Source organism: Alligator sinensis, unplaced genomic scaffold (genome assembly GCF_000455745.1).
Source record: "Alligator sinensis unplaced genomic scaffold, ASM45574v1 scaffold891_1, whole genome shotgun sequence".
Taxonomy (NCBI): Eukaryota; Metazoa; Chordata; order Crocodylia; family Alligatoridae; genus Alligator; species Alligator sinensis.
The window spans coordinates 283,503-303,901 of NW_005843019.1; the positions used below are offsets into that span (position 1 = coordinate 283,503).

The 20,399-nt window shown below is 49.9% G+C and overlaps 1 protein-coding gene across 8 annotated transcripts in view; it reads left to right on the forward strand.

Annotated features, from left to right (window-relative positions):
* Positions 1-466: 466 nt before the first annotated feature.
* Positions 467-20,399, forward strand: part of LOC102388056 (NACHT, LRR and PYD domains-containing protein 1b allele 2-like) — a 27,903-nt gene continuing 7,970 nt past the window's right edge. For 2 of the 8 annotated variants that reach the window (XM_025193123.1, XM_025193129.1), the window contains exons 1-11: positions 467-867; positions 7,187-7,255; positions 9,383-9,460; positions 11,919-11,990; positions 13,271-13,342; positions 15,519-15,593; positions 15,841-16,011; positions 16,059-16,228; positions 16,419-16,483; positions 17,242-17,465; positions 18,400-18,653. In XM_025193123.1, the coding sequence (XP_025048908.1) occupies positions 591-867; positions 7,187-7,255; positions 9,383-9,460; positions 11,919-11,990; positions 13,271-13,342; positions 15,519-15,593; positions 15,841-16,011; positions 16,059-16,228; positions 16,419-16,483; positions 17,242-17,465; positions 18,400-18,653 (1,527 nt within the window). In that variant the 5' untranslated portion in view covers positions 467-590. The remainder of the gene's footprint in view (positions 868-7,186; positions 7,256-9,382; positions 9,461-11,918; positions 11,991-13,270; positions 13,343-15,518; positions 15,594-15,840; positions 16,012-16,058; positions 16,229-16,418; positions 16,484-17,241; positions 17,466-18,399; positions 18,654-20,399) is intronic. The other 6 variants (XM_025193128.1, XM_025193124.1, XM_025193125.1 and 3 more) reach the window with 6 other exon arrangements.

The following is a 20,399-nucleotide window of genomic DNA, read 5'->3' on the forward strand; positions in this document are numbered from 1 at the left end:
GTGACCGTACTCATGTACGGAAAGCCATACTAGCCTATCCAGGATCTGCAGTTGGTTTGAAAACTTCCCTGAGAGCTTCTATTAAGCATTTGTAGTCCTGCTTGGTTTCAGGGCTGAGGCCATAGTAGACTGCCCCAGCCTTCCCTGTGAGTAGCAGACCTAAGAAGTCTTGCTTGCTAGCCTCATCCCATCCATTTACCTTAGCTCCCAATTCAAATTGTGCATGCCAGATAGATATCCCATTATTGTTGTTCCCCACTAAATGGAGCCTTTGACCAGGAGATGGGGCTTGTGTGTCTCCCCTCCTCACACAGGGCGCTCTTCCCACTGCACCATCCATCTCCCCCTGCTCAAAGCCCACACAGTGACAAAACTATGCACTCACTACAACAGCACCAGGGTGGAGCAAGATGACGCAGTCACCAACCTCAACTGCAATCAGGAAGTTTCGGGGATGGTGGGAGGAGCTGCAGTAGCTGAGATCACCAGGACTGTCTCCCTCCAGGCTGTTCCTTTCCCCTCCCCCCTTATTCTGCAAGTCACTGGCACTGGGAGAAACTTATTCACACTGCTGGCATGAAGTGGGGGGCATGGAGGGATTAAAGAGGTCCCTTCTCCTGGAAATTCTCACCGGGCTGGGACACGACGAGCTCCAGCGATTTAAGGATGGGCTGGGTGAAGTTCAGCTGAAGGAGGGGCAGGAACGTGTCCCTGCAGAGAGGCTACAAGATGCTTCTCCAGCCCAGCTTGTGGACCTGCTCATCAGCTTCTATGGGGAGCATGAGGGTGCAGAGGTGACTGCAGCTGCCCTGAGAGCCACGGGCCAGGAAGCCCTAGCAGAGAGACTCATGGAGACCCCACAAGCTGGTAAGGAAGGAGCCACTAGGACATAAAATCCTAGTAGGGTCCCAAACAGTCCCCCTTCCCTGATCCCCCTAGAAATATTGGGGGTGGCAGGAGAGTGCTAGGAAGTGTCTGTCTGAGGGTAACACCCCTTATCCCCTCTTACCAAAGTTAATACAAGCTTGTTATTAATGAATTACACATACTACGGAGAGAGAATTCATTAGCTATGCATATTTACTAATTAATATGTAAAATAATATCCTGCAACAAGTACAGAGCCCTAAATGAAGACCAGATTAGGGCGGGATTATGGGGCAAAATACTTTTTGGGTCACCTGGCTGTGCAAGGCTGCCAACTAACAGCCCCCCATGTCCACTGAACTAGGTATAATGGCCCATATAAGGACCTGTCTTTTGGACTGGGATTATGGTTGGAAATCCTGTTTGGGTCACCCCACACCATACCTCTGTATCACTGGGGAACTCTCCCTGACATGTCTGACCAGAGTTTTGCATGGCCTAAAGCCCAGTTTGTGTGTGCCAGGCTGCCAACTGACAGTCCCCCCATACCCACTGTATTAAGTATATGGGCTCAAATAAGGAACTGCTTTCACCTGGGTTAATGGTTGGAAATTCTTTTTGGGCCGCCCCTCACCATGCCTCTGTACCACCAGGGTGCTCTCATGGACATCCCTGACCAGAGTCTTGCCTGACCCAAAGCATGGCTTGGCCGTGCTATGCTATCAACTAACAGCCCTCCCATGCCCACTGTACTAAGTATATGGGTTTGAATAAGAAACTGGTTTGGGGCTGGGATTATGACTGGAAATCTTTCTTGGGCCACTGCAAACCATACTGCTGTGGCACCAGGGGTATCTCCTGGACACCTCTGACCAGAGTCTTGCCTGGCCTAAAGTGCGGTTTCTTTGTGCCAGGGTGCCAATTGACAGCCCCCAGCCATGCCCGCTGTACTAAGTACATTGGTTTGAATAAAGATCTGGTTTTTGGGCTGGGATTATGGTTGGAAATCCTGTTTGGGGCACCCCTCACCATGCTTCTGGGGCACTAGGGCGCCTTCCTGGACATCTCTGACCAGAGTCTTGCCCGGCTCAAAGCGTGGTTTGTGTGTGTCAAGCTGCCAGCTGACGGCCCTCCAGTCACTGTATTAGGTGTAATGGCTTCAATAAGTAACTGGTTTTGAACTACAATTATGGCTGGAAATCGTTCTTCGGCCACCACCCAACATACCTGTTGGATTGAAGGACTCTCCCAGATATCTCTGACCAGAGCCTTGACCAGCCCAAAGTGTGGTTTGGCCGTGCCAGGATGCAAACTAACAGACCCCCATGACCACTGTACTATGTATAATGGCTCAAATAAGGATCCAGTTTTGGGCTGGGATTATGGCTGGAAATCCTGCTTAGACCACCCCACCCCATGATTCTGTGGCACTGGGGGATCTCTTCAACACCCCTGAGCAGTCTTACCTGGTCCAAAGTGCAGTATGGCCATGCCAGTCTGCCATGTGACGCCCCCCACCCCCCCACCCGCCGCCACTGTACTAAGTGTAATGGCTTGAATAAGGAACTGACTTTTTGGATGGGATTATGGCTAAAAATCCTTCTTGGACCACCCCACACCAAGCATCTGTGGCAACGGGGAACTCTCTTGGAGATCTGTGACTTGAGCACTGTCTGGTCCGAAGCACGTTTTGGCCATGCCAGGCTCCATTTTACTCCCCATCCCTGCATGCTGTTTACATGCTACCAATTAGGAGCTGCCCTTCTGCTGGGATCATAGGGGAAAACCCTCTTGGAATCATCCTAAAACATGTCCCCACTACCAACAGAGCCTCCTGAAGAAATCTGGGCATGTCCCTGCTCAACCCAATGCTTGGTTTTTGAGTATGAGCCTGACAGTTGCCACCCAACCTTTAAGATCTCTATGTTGTTGTTCCACCAGGTACTGGATGGCAGGAAGAACAGCTTCATACAGATATAGGGTGCCTATACACATGACAGACCTCTGCTGTGACACATGGTATTTAGCACATGTCAGAGCAGACACGATTAATTGAGTCTGCTGCCAGTCTGCTGAAACATGCTAATTAGCATACTCCAGCAGCCTCTGCATCATGTGTATTCACTGTTCTTGCATTTCAAAATGGCAGCAGGGGTGCTTTAACTAAAGCTTGTCAAACAAGCTTTAGTTAAAGCACCCCCACAGCCATTTTGAAGCGTGGGGTGCTGAATACATGTGACACTGTGGATGCTTTAATAAGAGTGTCTGTCAGAGACTTCCTAATTAAATCACACCCTCCCCCCACCCCACCACCCCCTGTAGCATGGGTATAGATATCCCTAGGGATTTTTCAACAGCTTTTCACATTTACCTCCAGCTGCCACCCAGGAACTTGGTAAAGTAACATAAAACTGGGTGTTGTGATTTAAAGAAACTTGCTCACTCACTAGCAAATGTTAAATTAAAAGAATTTTATTACAAGCAGAAAAGGGAACTGCAGTACTTAACCTGGAAAGATGTGTGCAGTGGAGTCCCTCAGGACTCAGTTCTGAGGTCGATGCCATTCAACATCTTCATCAGTGATCTGGACGAGGGGGTGGGAAGTACCCTGTCCAAATTTGCAGATGACACAAAAAGATGGGATGAAGCTAACACCCTGGAGAGGAGGAACCAGATCCAGGCTGACCTAGACAGGTTGGGGAGGTGGGCAGAAAGCAACAGGATGCAATTCAATAAGGACAAGTGCAAAGTGCTGCATCTAGGGAGGAAGAACTGGCATCATACCTACAGGCTGAGGGGCCACCTTCTCAGCTCCACTGAAGCAGAAAGAGATCTTGGAGTCACTGTTGACTCCAGGATGAACACGAGTTGTCAATGTGATGTAGTAGTCGGCAGAGCCAATAGCACCTTGTTGTGCATCCGTAGGTGCTTCACAAACAGGTCCAGGGAGATGATTCTCCTTCTCTACACAGCACTGGTCAGGCCACAGCTGGAGTACTGTGTCCAGTTTTGGCTGCCGCAGTTCAAGTGGTGTTGGGTAAAACTTGTCCCCAGGTTCATTAGGCGGAGGCTCAGACGAACAACAACATAAGTTTAAAGACTTGATTTATTAAAGAATGCATTCTGAACAGACAACTGCCTCGAGAGGAAACTGTCTATTGTTCTACTTCGCGCAGCTTGATTATATAGCAAGTATGATATAGGAAGTATGACATCATATGCATAGTAACAGATACATCAATCTATTTAATAGCCACACACTTCCTATACTAGTATCCTGTTTTTACTAAACTAGAATTGTTCCAGTTTCTGCTTAGCCTAGCAGTTTGGGGTCATGCCCTTTGACTTCCTCACAGCTTAAGCTGTGTACATGACCTGCTCACTTACACATAATGGCGATTGACTCTGTTCTGTTCCCCTTCAGTGGGATGCAGACAACCTGGAGAGGGTCCAAATCAGAGCCACTCATCTGATTGGAGGCCTGCGGCGGAGGCCCTATGAGGAAAGGCTAACCTCTTCAGCCTCTCCAAGAGAAGGCTGAGAGGGGACCTTGTGGCAGTGTACAAAAAATATAAGGGGAGAGCAGTATGAAGTAGGCAACAATCTGTTCACCAGGGCACCCCCTGGAACAACAAGGAACAATGGCCATAAGCTACTGGAGAGTAGGTTTAGACTGGAAATTACAAAAAGGTTCTTTACGGTCAGGGTTGCCAGGATCTAGAATGGGCTTCCAAGGGAGGTGGTGCTTGCCCCATCCTTGGGGGTCTTCAAGAGGAGACTGGACAGGCACCTGGCTGGGATCACTTGATCCCAGGTTTGATGACCCTTTTCTTGCCTGCCAGGGGCAGGGTGTTGGATTAGATGGCCCACTGAGGTCCCTTCCAACCCTAGAATCTATTAATCTAAGCAAAACCTTAACTATTAACCATTAACTGTAGCTCAAAACTGATCACAGTCACAGTCAGTGGCAAACCAACCTGGGGAGCTCCCTTCTACCCCAGTCACTTGAGAAGGGAGTCTCACCCAGGGCTGCCATCCAGGGACTCTACCACCTGCACAAGTTTAGTAGTACATTCTGGGTAGGAAGGACCAACCCAGAAGCTCTGTTACTCTCCACTGCCAGGGGCTCATAGATTTACAGAATCATAGAGAAGTGGGGCTGGAAGGGACCCCAGAGGTCACCTAATCCAAGGCCCTGCCTGAGGCAGGATCAACCCTATCCAAACCATCCCATTTAACCATACATCATAGACCTAACACCCAAACCTGCCACAAGTAAAGCAGGGGAGCTATGGCAGCCACTGTCCTGCTTTTATGAAATATTATCAATATATGTGCCAGAGATTCCCTGGTAGAGGAATCTATCCCCTGCTATCGAGGAAGGCAATACCCCCCCCCAGTCCATATGCCAATCTGATCATGGGATAAAAGTCCTTCCTGACTCTGAATATGGTGATTGGACTGACCCTGAGTGAAGGACAAGACCCTCTAGTCAGGACTCTCTGGCTTTGCTCTCTGGTTTTCCAAATTCCTAGTTCAAGTCCTGAGCCTTAGCTATAGCTGCACTCAGTGCATCTGAAGAAGGCTTAAAAACACCCTGACACATGTAAGCATAGCTATGCCTAAGTCATCCCTGACCAGTAGCTGTCCAACCTCTTACTGACCCCCCACCCAGTGATGGAGAGTCCACAACTTCCCTGGGCATCTATTCCAATACTTCATTATTCTCACAGGGAAGAAGGTTTCCTAGATAACCAATGTAAATTTACTTTGCTGCAGCTTCTTGCCATTGGTTCATGTCCTCCTCATTGCAAGGGTTGCTGCCCTTCTCCTGGACTTCTACCACCTATGACAGCCAAAGTAGCAAGAGCTGGCTAGTGAAAGCCATGCCACAGTTACTATGCCTTGATGCTGGAGAGCGTTGCTAGAGTTCGATGATAGGAAGTTCTACTGTGGATGCCACTTTCAGGGGTCTCTGTTGCTTTGCTGGGGTCTTTGCTGGTCCTCCATGCTGCTGGGGCATCTCCTCCACTCCTCCACGCCACTGGGGGGGTGGGGTCTCTGCTGCTCCTCCATGGTGCTAGAGGGTCTCTGTTACTCTGCTGGGGGGTGTCTGTTGCTCTGCTGGGGGTGTCCATTGCTCTATGAAGTTGGGGGTCTCTGCCACTCCTCCATGCTGCTGGTGGGGGGAGGGGGGTCTCCACTGCTCTTCCATAGTGCCAGAGGGTCTCAGTTGCTCTGCAGGGGGGTCTCTGTTGTTCTGTGGGGGATCTCTGCAACTCCTCCACACTTCTGGGGGGTCTTCACCACTCCTCTGGGGGATCTCTGCTGCTCCTCCACACCACTGGGGATGTCTGTTGCTCCATTGGGGGGCGGTCTCTGCTACTCTGCCACACCACTGTGGGTATCCATCACTCCTCTGTCCTCCCAGGGTTTTCTACTGGTCCTCTTTAGGTTGCCATGGAACCCCACATCTTTCAGGTTCTGCCCTGTATCAGTGGTAGGCTCTGGGATTTTTTTCCAGCTCTTTTTACTATAGTACAGTATTGTGTTGACCCACTAGGGAGCACTTTATTCAGAAGCACTTTTAATATGAAGAGTTCATTGAAAACATCCAGGGAGAGACTCCTGTCTGGAATCTTTTCCTTTTGCCACACTGCTCCTGGGGACTTAACCATAAGGGTAAGATAAGGGTGTGCTATAAAGCTGGACACTTGGCTGTTTATTTTTAGGACTGTAATTGGGTGTCAGGGACCTCAGAAAGGTGCCCGAGCCAAGCTGGATGTCTATGGGGTAAAAGGGACTAACCACAAGAGAGGTTCGGGCTCAGGGTGAGGGGGGGCGAAGGAGGAGTCTAAAGGAATGGAGGGGTCTCTCCTTTCACTGCCCATCCTCTTCCCATGGGGGCCCTGGGGGATTTCCAGGGAGACGTGCTGTGGGAGTCTCCAGCCTCTGTCCCTCTAAGGCTGTGGTTCTAAGGCTTCTTGATTCAAGGCATCCTTCCATAATCTCAAAGGCTGTGCAGAAACATGTTGCCGTTTAGCTGTCACTCATGTTTTCATTATGGAAAATCCTAGAGTAATATCTCTGTTGCAAAGAACTCACAAAGGACCCGATGGGTCAGAAGCTCTGAGGTTCTCCTTTGAATAATATTTCCATGCCTAAAATTACTAAGAGTAACCCGGCAACACCCTTTAAAAGATCTCAAGGTGTGGGAGAGTATTGTGGTTTCTTCATCATTGAAAATCAAAATCAGAAAGCTTTGAATATGACTTTATCCTTTTTCTCCTTCACACCCTCTGCTTTGTTTTTCATACAGATAATGATTTAATTCACATGGAGGAACATACTTTTGAGATATCCAATATTTTCTCTGCTGAAAAGTCAGGTGAGCTACCAGTGGCTGGGTGGGTGACCCCTCCTTTAAATGCAGCAAAAGACATGGGCTGCAGCTTTTAAAACCCTGGGTTGTCACCCTGACAAGGCAGCCTGTTGAGGGCTGCAGCATTGCAGGGGAGGACCTGGAGGCTGCAGCATATCTGAAGCTGAATATGGGACAACAGGGTGCTGATACAACATACTGGGCTGTATCACTTGCAAATCTAGAGCCATGATTCTCCCACTCTATTCAGAACTGAGGAGCCCTCCCCTGAAGTCCTGTGTCCAGTCTTGTGCCCCATCTGCTAAAAGGATGTGCACAGATTGGAAAGAATCCAGCACAGAGAAGAGAAAATGATCTAGGGCTTCAGAGACAAAACTGGTGATGAGGACAGGCAGAGAGAGTTGTGGTGATTAAGTCATTAGAAGAAAAGACTGAAGGAGATATGATCACAGTCTTCCAACCCCTGAGGGCCAATAACAGAGAGGAAGGAGATGGGTTTTTCTCTGTGGCTTTAGTGGACAGGACTAGCAGCAATAGCCTCCAGCTGCATTAGGTTGAAATGAGGTTGGGGACAAGGAGGAACTCCCTGACTCTGAGGGCGATCGAGCATTGGAACAGGCTGCCTAGAGAACCTGTGGAGTCTTCATCCCTGGAAATGCTCAAATGCAGAGTAGACAGACACTTGGTTGGGATGATTTAGTATGGACTGGTCCTGCCTTGGCAGGGAGCTGCATTGGTGATGTTGTAAGGTCCCTTCCAGCTTCACTTGTCCATAATTTAGGATAACAACACATTATAAATGTAAACACATCCCTGGGTTTTCAGGGATCACAGCAGGATATGAGGAAACTTCTGAGCTCCTTCCTCTTCTTATATCCCTACTGGGTTGAATAGGCCTGGCTGTGGGCTGGGGAGGTGACTGGAAGAGTCTAAAGGAATGGGGCCTCTCCCTTCCTCCACCATTCTTTTCCCGTTCCCATTCATCTGGGGGCCCTGGGAATTTCCAGGGAGCCGTGCTCTTGGAGTCACCAGCCTCTGTGCCTCTAAGGCTGTGGTGCTCGACCTTGTTAGACTCAAGGCACCCCTCCATAGTGTCAGCATTCCCTTTCAAGAATGACGGCTTCTGGTTCTGCCACACCTTGCTGTTATTGGTACTGGGATGGACGGATGCTGTCCAGGTCTGAGAGAAAGTCCTGATCCAATCGTTATCTTTGGGTCCTTTCAGAACCCCACTGGTCTCCATCCCAACTCCAAGTGCTCAATGGGACTGCCTGGCCCATCCATACCCCAGGGCACTAGTCACCATAAGGCTTAATGGTGTGGCTCTGACCAACCCTAACAGCCATGCTCATGCCTCACAGGAGAACTTGTCATCCCCTGGGTGAGGCTGTCTGCCCACAAAAAACACCAGGCCACTTCAGGCCTTCAGCCCCTTGTTGGGGCTTTGGCCTTCCCAGCTTCTGCCCCTATGGTCTCGCTAGTGCCTTATAACCTCAGCCCAGTGCACCAGACCTGAGCTAATAGGGCACTAGTCCTTATCTCGTCAGCTCCACTTTGGCCCTTGTTGTGCTTGTCTGGTGCTCTGGCCTCACCCCTCTCTGACTTCAATCAGCCCCTTCTTAGGATCTGGTGCTGTTCCTCAAGGCTGTGGGCCCCTGGTTATAGTTCAGCCCTCTAGGGCTTTGGTTTCACTCCCCTGAGGATATGGACCCCTGGCCCCAGTTGTGCTCTGCTCATACACTGGACCACCAGGCCCTGACTCTGCCCTGCTTGGGCACTGGGCCTTAGCTCCCCTGGCTTCCAGCCATACCATCACTCTCTTTGCCTTACTATGGGCTCGCTCTCTGCACTGCTCTAGGCACTGCTCAGTCCTCCTCTCCCTGATATCCCCAACCCGATCCACCAGTAAACTAGAACAAAGGAATATGCCCTATGGATGAAAAACAAACTCTGATGGGATCCAAAACCCAATTATCTGATCTTCTGATGACTCACAATAGTTCCCTTACCCTGAGTCCTACACTGCTGCCCGGCAGTGGCATTTTCCCTGCATGCCCAGAGAAGCTTATGTAGCTCTCAATATGGCTTTGTCATTTTTTCTCTTTCGTAACCTAATTTTGGTTTCTTACACAGACTATACCTGTCTCCTTTTACCTATGATGGAACAACGGAAACTTATTCAGATCGCTGACTGCAGTGTGATACTTCCAGGTGAGCTACTAACGGCCAGGCGGGTGACCCCTCCTTTAAGTGCAGCAAAAGACATGGGCTGCAGTTTCTAAAACCCTGGGTTTTCCCCCTGAGAAGTCAGTCTATTGAGCGTTGCAGCCTACTGAGCACTGCAGCGAATGACCTGGACACTGCAACATATCTGAAGCTGAATATGGGGCAACAGGGTGCTCTTGTTGCAACAAGCAACCAACAACATACTGGGCTGCTGGTTGTTGTGATGGCTGCAAGTGATGGGCTGCATCACTTGCAAATCCAGAGCCATAATTCTCCCACTCGATTCAGAACTGAGAAGCCCTCCCTTGGAGTCTTATATCCAGTCTTGTGCCCCACCTGCCAAGAAGGATGTGCACAGATTAGAAAGAATCCAGCACAGAGAAGAGAAAATGATCTGGGGCCTGGAAGACAAAATTGATGATGAGAACAGGTAGAGAGGGTTGGGGCAATTCAGTCTGGAGAAGAGAAGACTGAAGGAGATATGATCACAGTCTTCCAACCCCTGAGGGCCAATGACAGAGAGGAAGGAGATGGGCTGTTCTCTGTGGCTGCAGTGGACAGGACTAGCAGCAATGGCCTCCAGCTGCGTCAGGGTAAACTGAGGTTGGGGATGAGGAGGAACTTCCTGATTCTGACTGTGATCGAGCATTGCAACAGGCTGCCTGGAGAAGCGATGGAGTCTCCTTCCCTGGAAATTCTCGAACGCAGGGTGGACAGGCACTTGGTTATGATTATTTAGTAGGGACTGATCCTGCCATGAACGGGGAGCTACATTGATGATGTCGCAAGGTCCCTTCCAGCTCCACTTTTCCATGTTTTAGGATAACAACACATTACAAATGTAAACACATGCCTGGGTGCAAAGATCATGGCAGGATGTGAGGAACCTTCTCCTGAGCACCTTCCTCTTTATATCCCTACTGGGTTGAATAGGCCTGGCTGTGGGCTGGTGGAGCTGGGGCTGAGGGGAGGTGACTGGAAGAGTCTAAAGGAATGGGGCCTCTCCCTTCCTCCACCATTCTTTTCCTGTTCCCTTTGGGGGCCCTGGGAATTTCCAGGGAGCCATGCTCTTGGAGTCACCAGCCTCTGTGCCTCTAAGGCTGTGGTGCTCGACCTTGTTAGACTCAAAGTACCGCTCCATAGTCTCAGCGTTCCCTTTCGAGAATGACGGCTTCTGGTTCTCACTTGTTTTTTGACAGCAGAAAATCCCTAGTGTTATCTCCGTGTTGCAAAGGACTCAGAAAGCCACGAGGAGTTGGAACCCCTGTGTTTATCTTCTCAATGACAGTAGCAGGCCTAGGTTTTTAAGAAACAAACTGCAGCACTTCTGAAAGGCTCACAAGGCACCCCAGACCGCTGTGCATCCTCCGGGAACAGGACAGGGCCCCAAGGGCAGACATGATGCTGTTCAGCTCTGGCTCATGGTCCACTCCCTCTTTTGCCCTGTCTCCTGCCACACCTTGTTGATATTGGTGCTGGGTTGGAGGGAAGCTGCCCAGGTCCCAGAGAGAGTCCTGATCCAATAGCTGTCCGTGGGTCCTTCCAAAACCACACTGGTCTCCATCCCAACTCCAAGTGCTTGGTGGGACTGCCTGGCTCCAATTGCCTGGTCCGTCTTTGCCCCAGGGCACTAGTCACCATTAGGGCTAATGCTGTGACTGTGACCTCCCTTATTTCCATGCGGATGCCTCATAGGGGAACTCATCATCACCTGGGTGGGGCTCTCTGCCCACAAATAACACCAGGCCACCTCAGGCCTTTAATTCCTTGTTAGGGCTTCTGCCTTCCCACCTTCCACCCCTATGGTCTTTCTGGTGCCTTATAGCCTCAGCCAGTGCACCAGACCTGAGCTAATAGGGTACTAGTCCTTTGTGTTGCCTTCTCCACTTTTCCTCTTGCTGCATCTATCTGGTGCTGTGGCCTCAGCCCTCTCAAGCTCCTATCTCTGCTCAGGTCCTGCCCCTCAAAGCAGTGGGCCCCTGGTGCTAGTTCTTCCTTCTAGGGATTTAGTTTCACCCCCTCAAAGCTTTAGGCCCCTAGCCCCAGTTGTTCCCTGCTCATGCATCAGGCCACCTGTCCCTGACTCTGCCCTGCTTGGGCACTGGGCCTTAGCTGCCCTGTCTTCCAGCCATACCATCACTCTCTTTGCCTTGCTATGGGCTCGATCTCTGCACTGCTCTAGTCACTGCTCAGACCTCCTCCTCCCTGATATCCCCAACCCAATCCACCTGTAAAGTAAAACAAAGGAATAAGCCCTAAGGATAAAAACAGACTCTGACTGGGTCCAAACCCCATATCTGGTCCTCTGATGATTCAGAATAGTTCCCCTACACTGAATCCAGACAGTGGCATTCTACCTTCGTTTGTGGAGGAGCTTACATGTCTCTCAGTATGACTCTCTCTTTTTTTTTCTTTCACACCCTGGTCTTCATTCCTCGTATAGACTTAGATCGTGTCTTTCTCATGGATGAGTGTTATTCTGAGAAGCCGATTATTCAACCCGCTAAAGATTCAGGTGAGCTACCAATGGCTGGGGGGGGGACCCCTCCTTTAAGTGCAGCAAAAGACATGGGTTGCAGCTTCTAATACCCTGGGTTCTCCCCCTGACAAGTCAGCCTGTTGAAGGCTGCAGCACTGCAAGGAAGGACCTGGAGGTTGCAACATATATGAAGAGAAATATGGAATCAGAGAGTGCTCTTGTTGCAAAATGCAGCCAACAGCATGCTGGGATGCATCACTTGCAAATCCAGTGCCATGATTCCCCCACAATATTTAGAACTGAGGAGCCTTCCCCTGGAGTCCTGTGTCCAGTCTTGTCCCCCACCTGCCATGAAGGATGTGCACAGATTGGAAAGAATCCATCACAGAGAAGAGAAAATGATCTGGGGCCTGGGAAACAAAACTGAGGACAGGCAAAAAGAGTTGGGGTGATTAAGTCAGGAGAAGAAAAGACTGACGGGGATATGATCACAGTCTTCCAACCCCTGAGGGCCAATGACAGAGAGGAAGGAGATGGGCTGTTCTCTGTGGCTGCAGGGGACAGGACTAGCAGCAATGGCCTCCAGCTGCATCAGGGTAAACTGAGGTTGGGGATGAGGAGGAACTTCCTAATTCTGACTGTGATCGAGCATTGGAACAGGCTGCCTAGAGAAGTGATGGAGTCTCCTTCCCTGGAAATTCTCAAGTGCAGGGTGGACAGGCACTTGGTTGGGATGATTTAGTAGAAGCTTACCCTACCTGGAGCAGGGAGCTGCATTGGTGATGTTGTAAGGTCCCTTCCAGCTCCACTTGTCCATAATTTAGGATAACAACACGTTACAAATGTAAACACATCACTGGGTTTCAGGGACCACAGCAGGATATGAGGAAACTTCTCCTGAGCACCTTCCTCTTCACCTGTGGGGTCCCTAGGGAATTTCTAGGGAGCTGTGCTGGCTCCCTGGAGGAGACACTAGCTTCTGTCCATCTAAGGCCGTGGTGCTTTGCATTGTTTGACTTAAGGCACCCATCCATAGTCTCAGCACTCCCTTTGCAGAATGATGGGTTCTGGTTCTCCCCAATTTAATCTTCCAGCTAACTAAAGCAAAGGAATAAGCCCTCTGGCTGAAAAATAAACTGACTGGATCCAAACCCCAAATAGCTGCTCTTCTGACTCACAGTACTTCTCCTACCTTGATTCCTATACTGCTGCCAGCCAGTGCCAATCTACCTGTTTGCCCAGAGGAGGTCACATGTCTTGTAATATGACTCTGTCTTTTTTTCTCTGTCACACCCTCTTCTTCATTTCTGATACAGACAATGATCTTCCAACTAGGATACGTGCGTGTGCTTCTGAGATGCCTACTATTCTCTCCACTGAAGATTCAGGTGAACTACCAACAACCAGGACGGTGACTTCTCCTTTAAGTGCAGCAAAAGACATGGGCTGCAGCTTCTAAAACCCTGGTTCTCCCCTGGACTATGGGCTCCTGACACCACTTGTGCCCTGCTCAGGCACTGGGTCACGTGGCCCTTACTCTGCCCTACTTAGGCACTGGGTCTTAGCTCCCCTGGCTTCCAGACAGTTGCATCATTCTTTTTGTCTTGCTCTGGGCTCAGGCTCTGCCCTGCTCTGTGCACCGCTGGGACCTCCTCCTCCCCAATATCCATAACCCAAGCCACCAGTTTATTATAAAAAATGAATACTGCCTCTGGTTTAAATACAAATTCTCACTGGGTGCATCCACGTGTGTACCCTACAGCACAGGTGTTAGTGTGCAGGCATTTAGTACTTACTTTAGCGAGTACTACATGCTGGGGAGTAACCACTGTTACTGTGCATTCTGGTGGCACACGGCTGTTTCCCACGCTACTGCATAGTAGCAATGCCTCCCAGTGGTACCTCACCATAGAGATGAGCTATGTCACTGTAGCTTATCACTATGGTGACATAACATCTCACATAGATGCTCCCACTGGGTTGGAACCCCAAATATCCGCTCCTTTGTTGACTCGCAACACTTCCCCTACCCTGATTCCTATACTGCTACCAGCCAGTGGCAGTCTACCTGCATGCCCAAGGTAGCTTAAATAGCTCTGAGAATCTCTTCTGCATCTCCCTTGTCCTGGAGCTCCTTCCTAGGTGTCTCTAGTATCAAACTGCCTCCCTGGTCCAGGCCCTGATCTATATGCTTCCCCAGCCCTGCCCCTTTCTGGGCAGATGGCTTTCCCCAAACAGCTGCCCAGAATTTCTTATCAGGGCACAATGGCTGGGCACAATGTCAACTCAGCAGCATCCTTGTGTGTCTTCAGCAGCACCCTTGTTGCCTACACTAGGCTCCATCCTGTTATCCTACTATCCTATTGTCCTATAGTCTTATTGTAGAGCTGCTCGCTCATGGCCTTTGTCTACTAGCTGCCCATTCTCTGACAGCCAGCTTCTTCTGTGTAGTGCCCACTGGACTGGCTGAAGCTGTTCCCCTTCTCCTTAATGAACAGCCCCTGCTCAGGCGGTAATGTTTCTTTGCTGCTTACCCTGTTGCAGCTTGCCTCTCTCTCTACTGCCAAGCTCCATCTGCAACAGTTTTTCTCTTTAAAGTAACAGGAGCCCTAGGAGAATCAAAGCTCTAAGGTATAGCTAGTATTCTGCATTTTTCTCTTTTTGACACCCTCTGTTTGCATCTCCCATGGATGAGGAAGTATTATGTTCTGAGTTTGGCTCCCATGAAGATTCAGTGAGCTACAACCGGCCATACAGGTAACCTCTCCTTGATCTGCCGCAAGGGACATGTTCTGTTTGCAGGACAAGGCATCTCCCAAATCCCTGGCTTCTGCCCCTGAGAGTCACATAGCTCAGGCGGCCTTTGAGGAAGAGGACTGGGAGGTTGGAGTACTGTATTGTGTCATATACAACACACCTCAGAGTAAGATATGCACCTTGTGTTGGAAGGGAGCAGGAAGAGGAAGAAGACATTTCCTCCACAGCCTTTGCTGGTGGGTAGGAGAAAGTTCCCACGGTCAAGGAGCTTACAGACAGGATAGGGCAAGTTTATATTCACTTCCTGCTCGGGCAGATGGAGAAGCTGCTGCTGCAATTCCTCACTTATAATATGCCCCTTGATTGCAAGCAGTGGGATTAGGTGGGGAAAGGCATGTGAGGTACTCTGAGAAATATAGTCTTTTGTGAAGAGCATTCTCCTCCAAGGGTTAGGTGACTCTGTTATGGAGTTATGGACTCTCGGGTTGGTTACCCTCTCCTCTCACTGATGCAAGGGACACATGAGGCTTTATAGGTCCAGGCAGCTGCTCAAATCTTCGGGCCTCCCCTTCACAGCACAGGCTCCCTGGGTGGACAATGACTAGGAAGTTAGAGATGGAGGGGTGTCATCTGAAAATCTCGAGGTATTTTTAGTGAATCATGTTTGCACTCCTAAGAGCGCACCTTGCATCACACTTGCAAGTATCTGCTGTGGTTCCTACCTGGTTGAGAATCATGGCTCTAAGGCTTTACATAGGGGTCTGCATTCCTCTTTCCTTCACATCCCCTCCTTTGTTTCTTCCTCAGGCCATTGTCTTCCACCTCCCATAGATGTGAGTGCCTCTGAGATGATGTCTACTACTGATTCCTACAAAGATTCAGGTGAGCTGCAAATGGCCAGGCTGGAAGTACTAAAGTTTCTCACATACAATATGCCCTGAAATATTATACACCCCTTGTTTTTGAAAGACCGAATTAAAAAAAAAAAAAAGTATATTTCCTTGTAATAAGTGATTGAGCAGTGATGGAACTGGGTCTGCTTATTGTTTTGCTCCTTGTGAGTTCCATGCAAGTTTGAGTCTCATGTTTCCCCATCACAGAAAGTGTTCTTACCATGTGTCTTGCACAGTGAAATTTCAGAAGCTGGTTTTGGGAAACCAAGTGTGTTGTTCCCCATCTTCACACCATCTGGGGACAGCAGCAGGTGGGCCCTCCCTTTCTCACCAGCTCCCTTCACACAACAAGGCACATAGCCCTCCTGCAAGGAAATATGGTAACCTGAAGCTTCAGACATCCCACAGCTCCCATATGCCTCCAGCCACTCCTTTTCCCCAGCACAAAGTTCCCTTTCCCATATGCCTACAGCCACTCCTTTTCCCCAGCACAAAGTTCCCCTCGGCCTGGTTACGTGGAGTCTTGTTCTCTCCTCTGCAGTGAGACAAGAGGATGGGGCTGGAGTAGGTTCTAATACAGGCCAGAGGAGAAAGCTCATGTGTCAATTATGTCAGACAGAGGAGGTGAGGACTGCATTTTTTTAACCCAACAGTCTCCATATGCCCCCTCTCTGACTGACCATCATTCATCTCTCTACACCCATTCTATCTGTCCATTCTTCCTGAAACCCCTCCTCTGTTTTTCCATCCACTTCTGCCCATGCAGAAACCCCATACTCCTGTGGAGGCAAGTTAACGCTTGTTTCTGTTTCAGGATATTTTTGAAGAAGTAATGCCAGAAATTGTTCCAGGTCCAAAGAGGTATCAGCATACATACAGGTAAGAGCTGGGGTTCCTGGTGCACTTGCCCTACATGCTACTCCTGTTGTCTCCAGCTGGCCTGGGGGCATGGGAGCTCCAGGACTACCTGTGCCCTGATACAGCTACAGGGCCCTGGAGAGCAGCTACATGGGGTGCCCACTCCCTGCCTGGTTCCCCTCACCTCTCCACTGCAATTCCTCAGCTGTTCCCAGGGATCCAGCTGATGAAAGCTATTCTGAGGGCTGAGGATGGTGTCCTCAGTGGGTAATACTCACCCTTCCAGGCACTCCTACCCCCTGTCCCTCCCCTGTATGCCTACAGAGTTGCCCAGGATGGAAAAGTTGGACGAGAAGCAGAGACCAGGGGCCCTGTGGAGATGCTACCACAGTCCCTGCCTGGAGGTGGGCAGGAGACATCCTGAGGCTTTCCCCCATCTTCACACCATTTGGGGACAGCAGCAAGTGGGCCCTCCCTTTCTCACCTGCTCCCTTTACACAACAGGGCACCCAGCCCTCCAGGGCTACAGATGAGTCCATCTGCATGTGCCTGTCACTGTGGAGAAAGAGAGGTGTGACCACTCCACCCCACCCACCTGGATCTTCCCCAGCTGGGATCCCATACACTTCTCACCTGGGGATCCAAAGAGCAGGGGCAGAGTGCAGATGCTGATCCTAGGAGGAAGAAGTGCATATTCTATGCCAGACAACCTGGTAGACATGTATTCTTGAGGTCTAGGATGAACCGGAATGAGGTCTTGGGTTTCTCTTTCTTGTCAGGGTTCATTTCACCAGGACAGGTTCATACCGATGTTCTGAAACAGCTCTGGGCTTCGAGGTGAGGGCATCGGTGGCCATTGAGTACAAATGGGAATCCTGGAAGCGGCATCTGAATCCACATCAGCTGCAGGGATGGGATGTTGCTGGCCCCTTGTTCAACTTCCAAGTGGAGCCAGCTGGGGCCATAGCAGCCATTCACCTCCCGCATGTCGTGTGCCTCAAAGGTAACGGGTGGGAGATAGGGGCCAGAATCAGAGCTGTGTCAGTCACAAGGGTCCCATGCTTGTATACATCCCACAATGACTGTTTTTTCAAAGCCATGGTGTAAGGCGGAGGTCGACAAGGTTTCAGAGCCATGGGGTGGAACCATTCAGCTGGGATATGAGGCAGGATAAGTGCTCTGACCTGGCTGCCTGGCTCTGTCCCTGGCACAGCTTTGATCCAGCCCTGGTGTGGTCATAGGCACAGCCTCCCACCACTGGCCACAAGCCCCCACAGTGCTCAAATCTAGGGGTAGGATCATGGACTGCTGCTGAATCCCACAAGCCAGATCCAGTGCCCAGATCCAGCCCACCAACCAACCCCTGACATACAGGCTTGCATGCATATATAAGATAAGATCTTTTATACGTTACCATATTGTCTCACATACAAAACACACCTTTTCCTCACATATTGGGGTGTGTATATTAAGAATGCTGATTTTCAGCCGAGGGTAATGGTTGTCATGGTTCACTAATCAAGGTAACCTTTCTGTTGGTGATTAAGCTGGCTGCTAGCTGCTTCTGCATTTTCATCTCAAGTTTCAGAGCCCTGATGACTCTTTCTCTCTTGTCAAAGGCATAGCTCCACCCCTGGAGACCCTGGAGCAGCAGCAGCTAGGGCTTTCAGCTTTAGTTAAGCAGGAAAGGGAGGGTGAGTGCACAGAAGATTTGGCTCTCTCCTTGGCCTTTGAAGTCATAAATCTATACTTTTATTTTTCTTCATTCTGAATTTCAAAAACAAGGTGTGTGTTATATTCTGGGGCATGTCATATGTTGGAAGTTATGGTAGTCCATACTCCAGTGAGTCCTGCCCATGTCCTCATGAATTGCAGGCAGCAGTCATCCCTGACACTGGCTAAAGGTTCTTTTGACCATTATCTGAATCTGTTGACAGGTGGAGAGGTTGACATTTCCCTCATGTATGTTGCTCACATCGTTAATGGGGAGCTGACCCTGGAGAAGCCGACGAGAGTGAAGCCGTTCTATGCTGTGCTGGAGAACCCCAGCTTCTCCTGCCTGGGCCTCGTTTTCAGATATTTATTTAAGCATATTCCAGTCCACTCCAAGGTGCTGCTGTATCATGCTGCCATGAGTGCCCCCACAACCCTCCACGTCTACGTGATTCCCTGTGATGATTCACTAGAAAAGGTAAAGGAGAATTCAAAGCACCACATATATGGGGGAAGCCAGAGTCCAGATTTGCCTCTGACTATGGCACAGACGGGGAGGGAGATTTCAGAGTGAGAAAGGTAGCTGTGGTGGAAAAACCTCACCCCCTAGCACAGGGCAGGGCAAGATGGTGATGGACATGTTCAGAGGGCCCTGCATGGCTGAGATATACACTTGGATTGAGAAAAGGGCTACCATATTGATCCACACACTACATGCACATTTCCTCCAAAGAATTAGCCTTCCAAAACTGAACTGTGCATCTTACACAGGGCACGGTTTCCTTAGGGTCATCTCTTTTATTGAACCAATTGCATCGTTGGAAAAGAGTCAGACCAACTTTCAAATGCAAGACATTCTTCAGCAGGTCTGTCTTCATCACAAAATGTTTCTGCCCAGAAAGCAGCAGCAGCTTTCTACTTAGGCAGTGCTGAGAGACTCAATGTGCCATAAAGCAATGAATCATTATCATCTACTTCATTCCTGATAATTCCATATCACTTATCAGGCTTTAATGACCATCTCTCCTTTTTTTAGGATTTCAGTTTCCACAAATCAAGCTTTTGTCTCTGGAAATCTTGCTTTCTGTCCCCTGGCCTCTTTTCTCCTATTTCACAGCCCTGAAAACAGGGTTATAGCTCTCTTCTTAATCTCCTCAGGGGGTCCAGTCTTCAACGGCAGCCACAGTTTCAGATTTTGGCTGAGAAGCTAAGATCGGCTGACAGTTCACCTGTAAAAGGGTTAAAATGATAACTTTTGCCTGAGCAGGAAAGGGAGAGTGAGCATCCTGCAGATGAGGCTTTGTCTGTATGCACCCATAACTCTGGAGAGAAATGTTTTTTTCCCCTTTTTCCTGCCTTCCCAGAAACAGGGCATGGGTCTTATTTGGAGGGGAGGTGGGGGGGCAGGGGGCATGGTAGAAAATATGGTACATAGCCTTGGGTTACCCAGTTATCAGGCTTGAGGGAAGAAGCAGCAAAAGGTCCCTTCTTGGTAGCAATCAGCCTCCTCCCAAATGCAGGCCACTGCAAAAGGGAAACCCCAAATCATACCCATCCTGCAGCCTTGGCCCCTGTAACAAGAATCCTCTGCCATGTGTGGCGGGCCAGTGCGGGGGTGCTCCTGCGCTGAGCCACCAACCTCACTGCTCCCGACCACCTTCCAGGCTCCGAATGCCTCCCTGGGGGTGCCTCATATCAGGTGAGAGCTGTCCATGTAAACTGAGACACTGGCTACAGAGAGCCACGGGGTCACATGACTGGATGTGGAGCAGGTTTGGGGCACATAAGACAAGCCTCTGGGCACTGAGGTGGGACATCTACCCTAACAGCCACAGGGCAGGGATCTCCAAGCTGAACTGGCTGAAGTTTTGAGTGAGTCTGGCCCAGGTGAAGTACCTGGTCGGCTGCGGGGGGAACAAGTCTGCTTAGGTAGCAGGGCTGGAGGAAAGAGAAAGACAAGGGAGGGTTTATATTTGAGTTAGAGCCACTAGGGTTGGTGTTGTGTGTTCAAGCTCAACCAGAGCTTTGGGTAGTGGCCACAGGAGAGCTGTGGAAACCACAAGCCAGGGCATCAGAGATGCTTTGAAGATCGAGATCTCTTCTGGACAGGGGCATGAAGGACCCAGGCCTTGCTACACCCACCTTCCATCTCTTATTCATAGATTCATAGATGTTAGGGTCAGAAGGGACCTCAATAGATCATCAAGTCTGACCCCCTGCATAA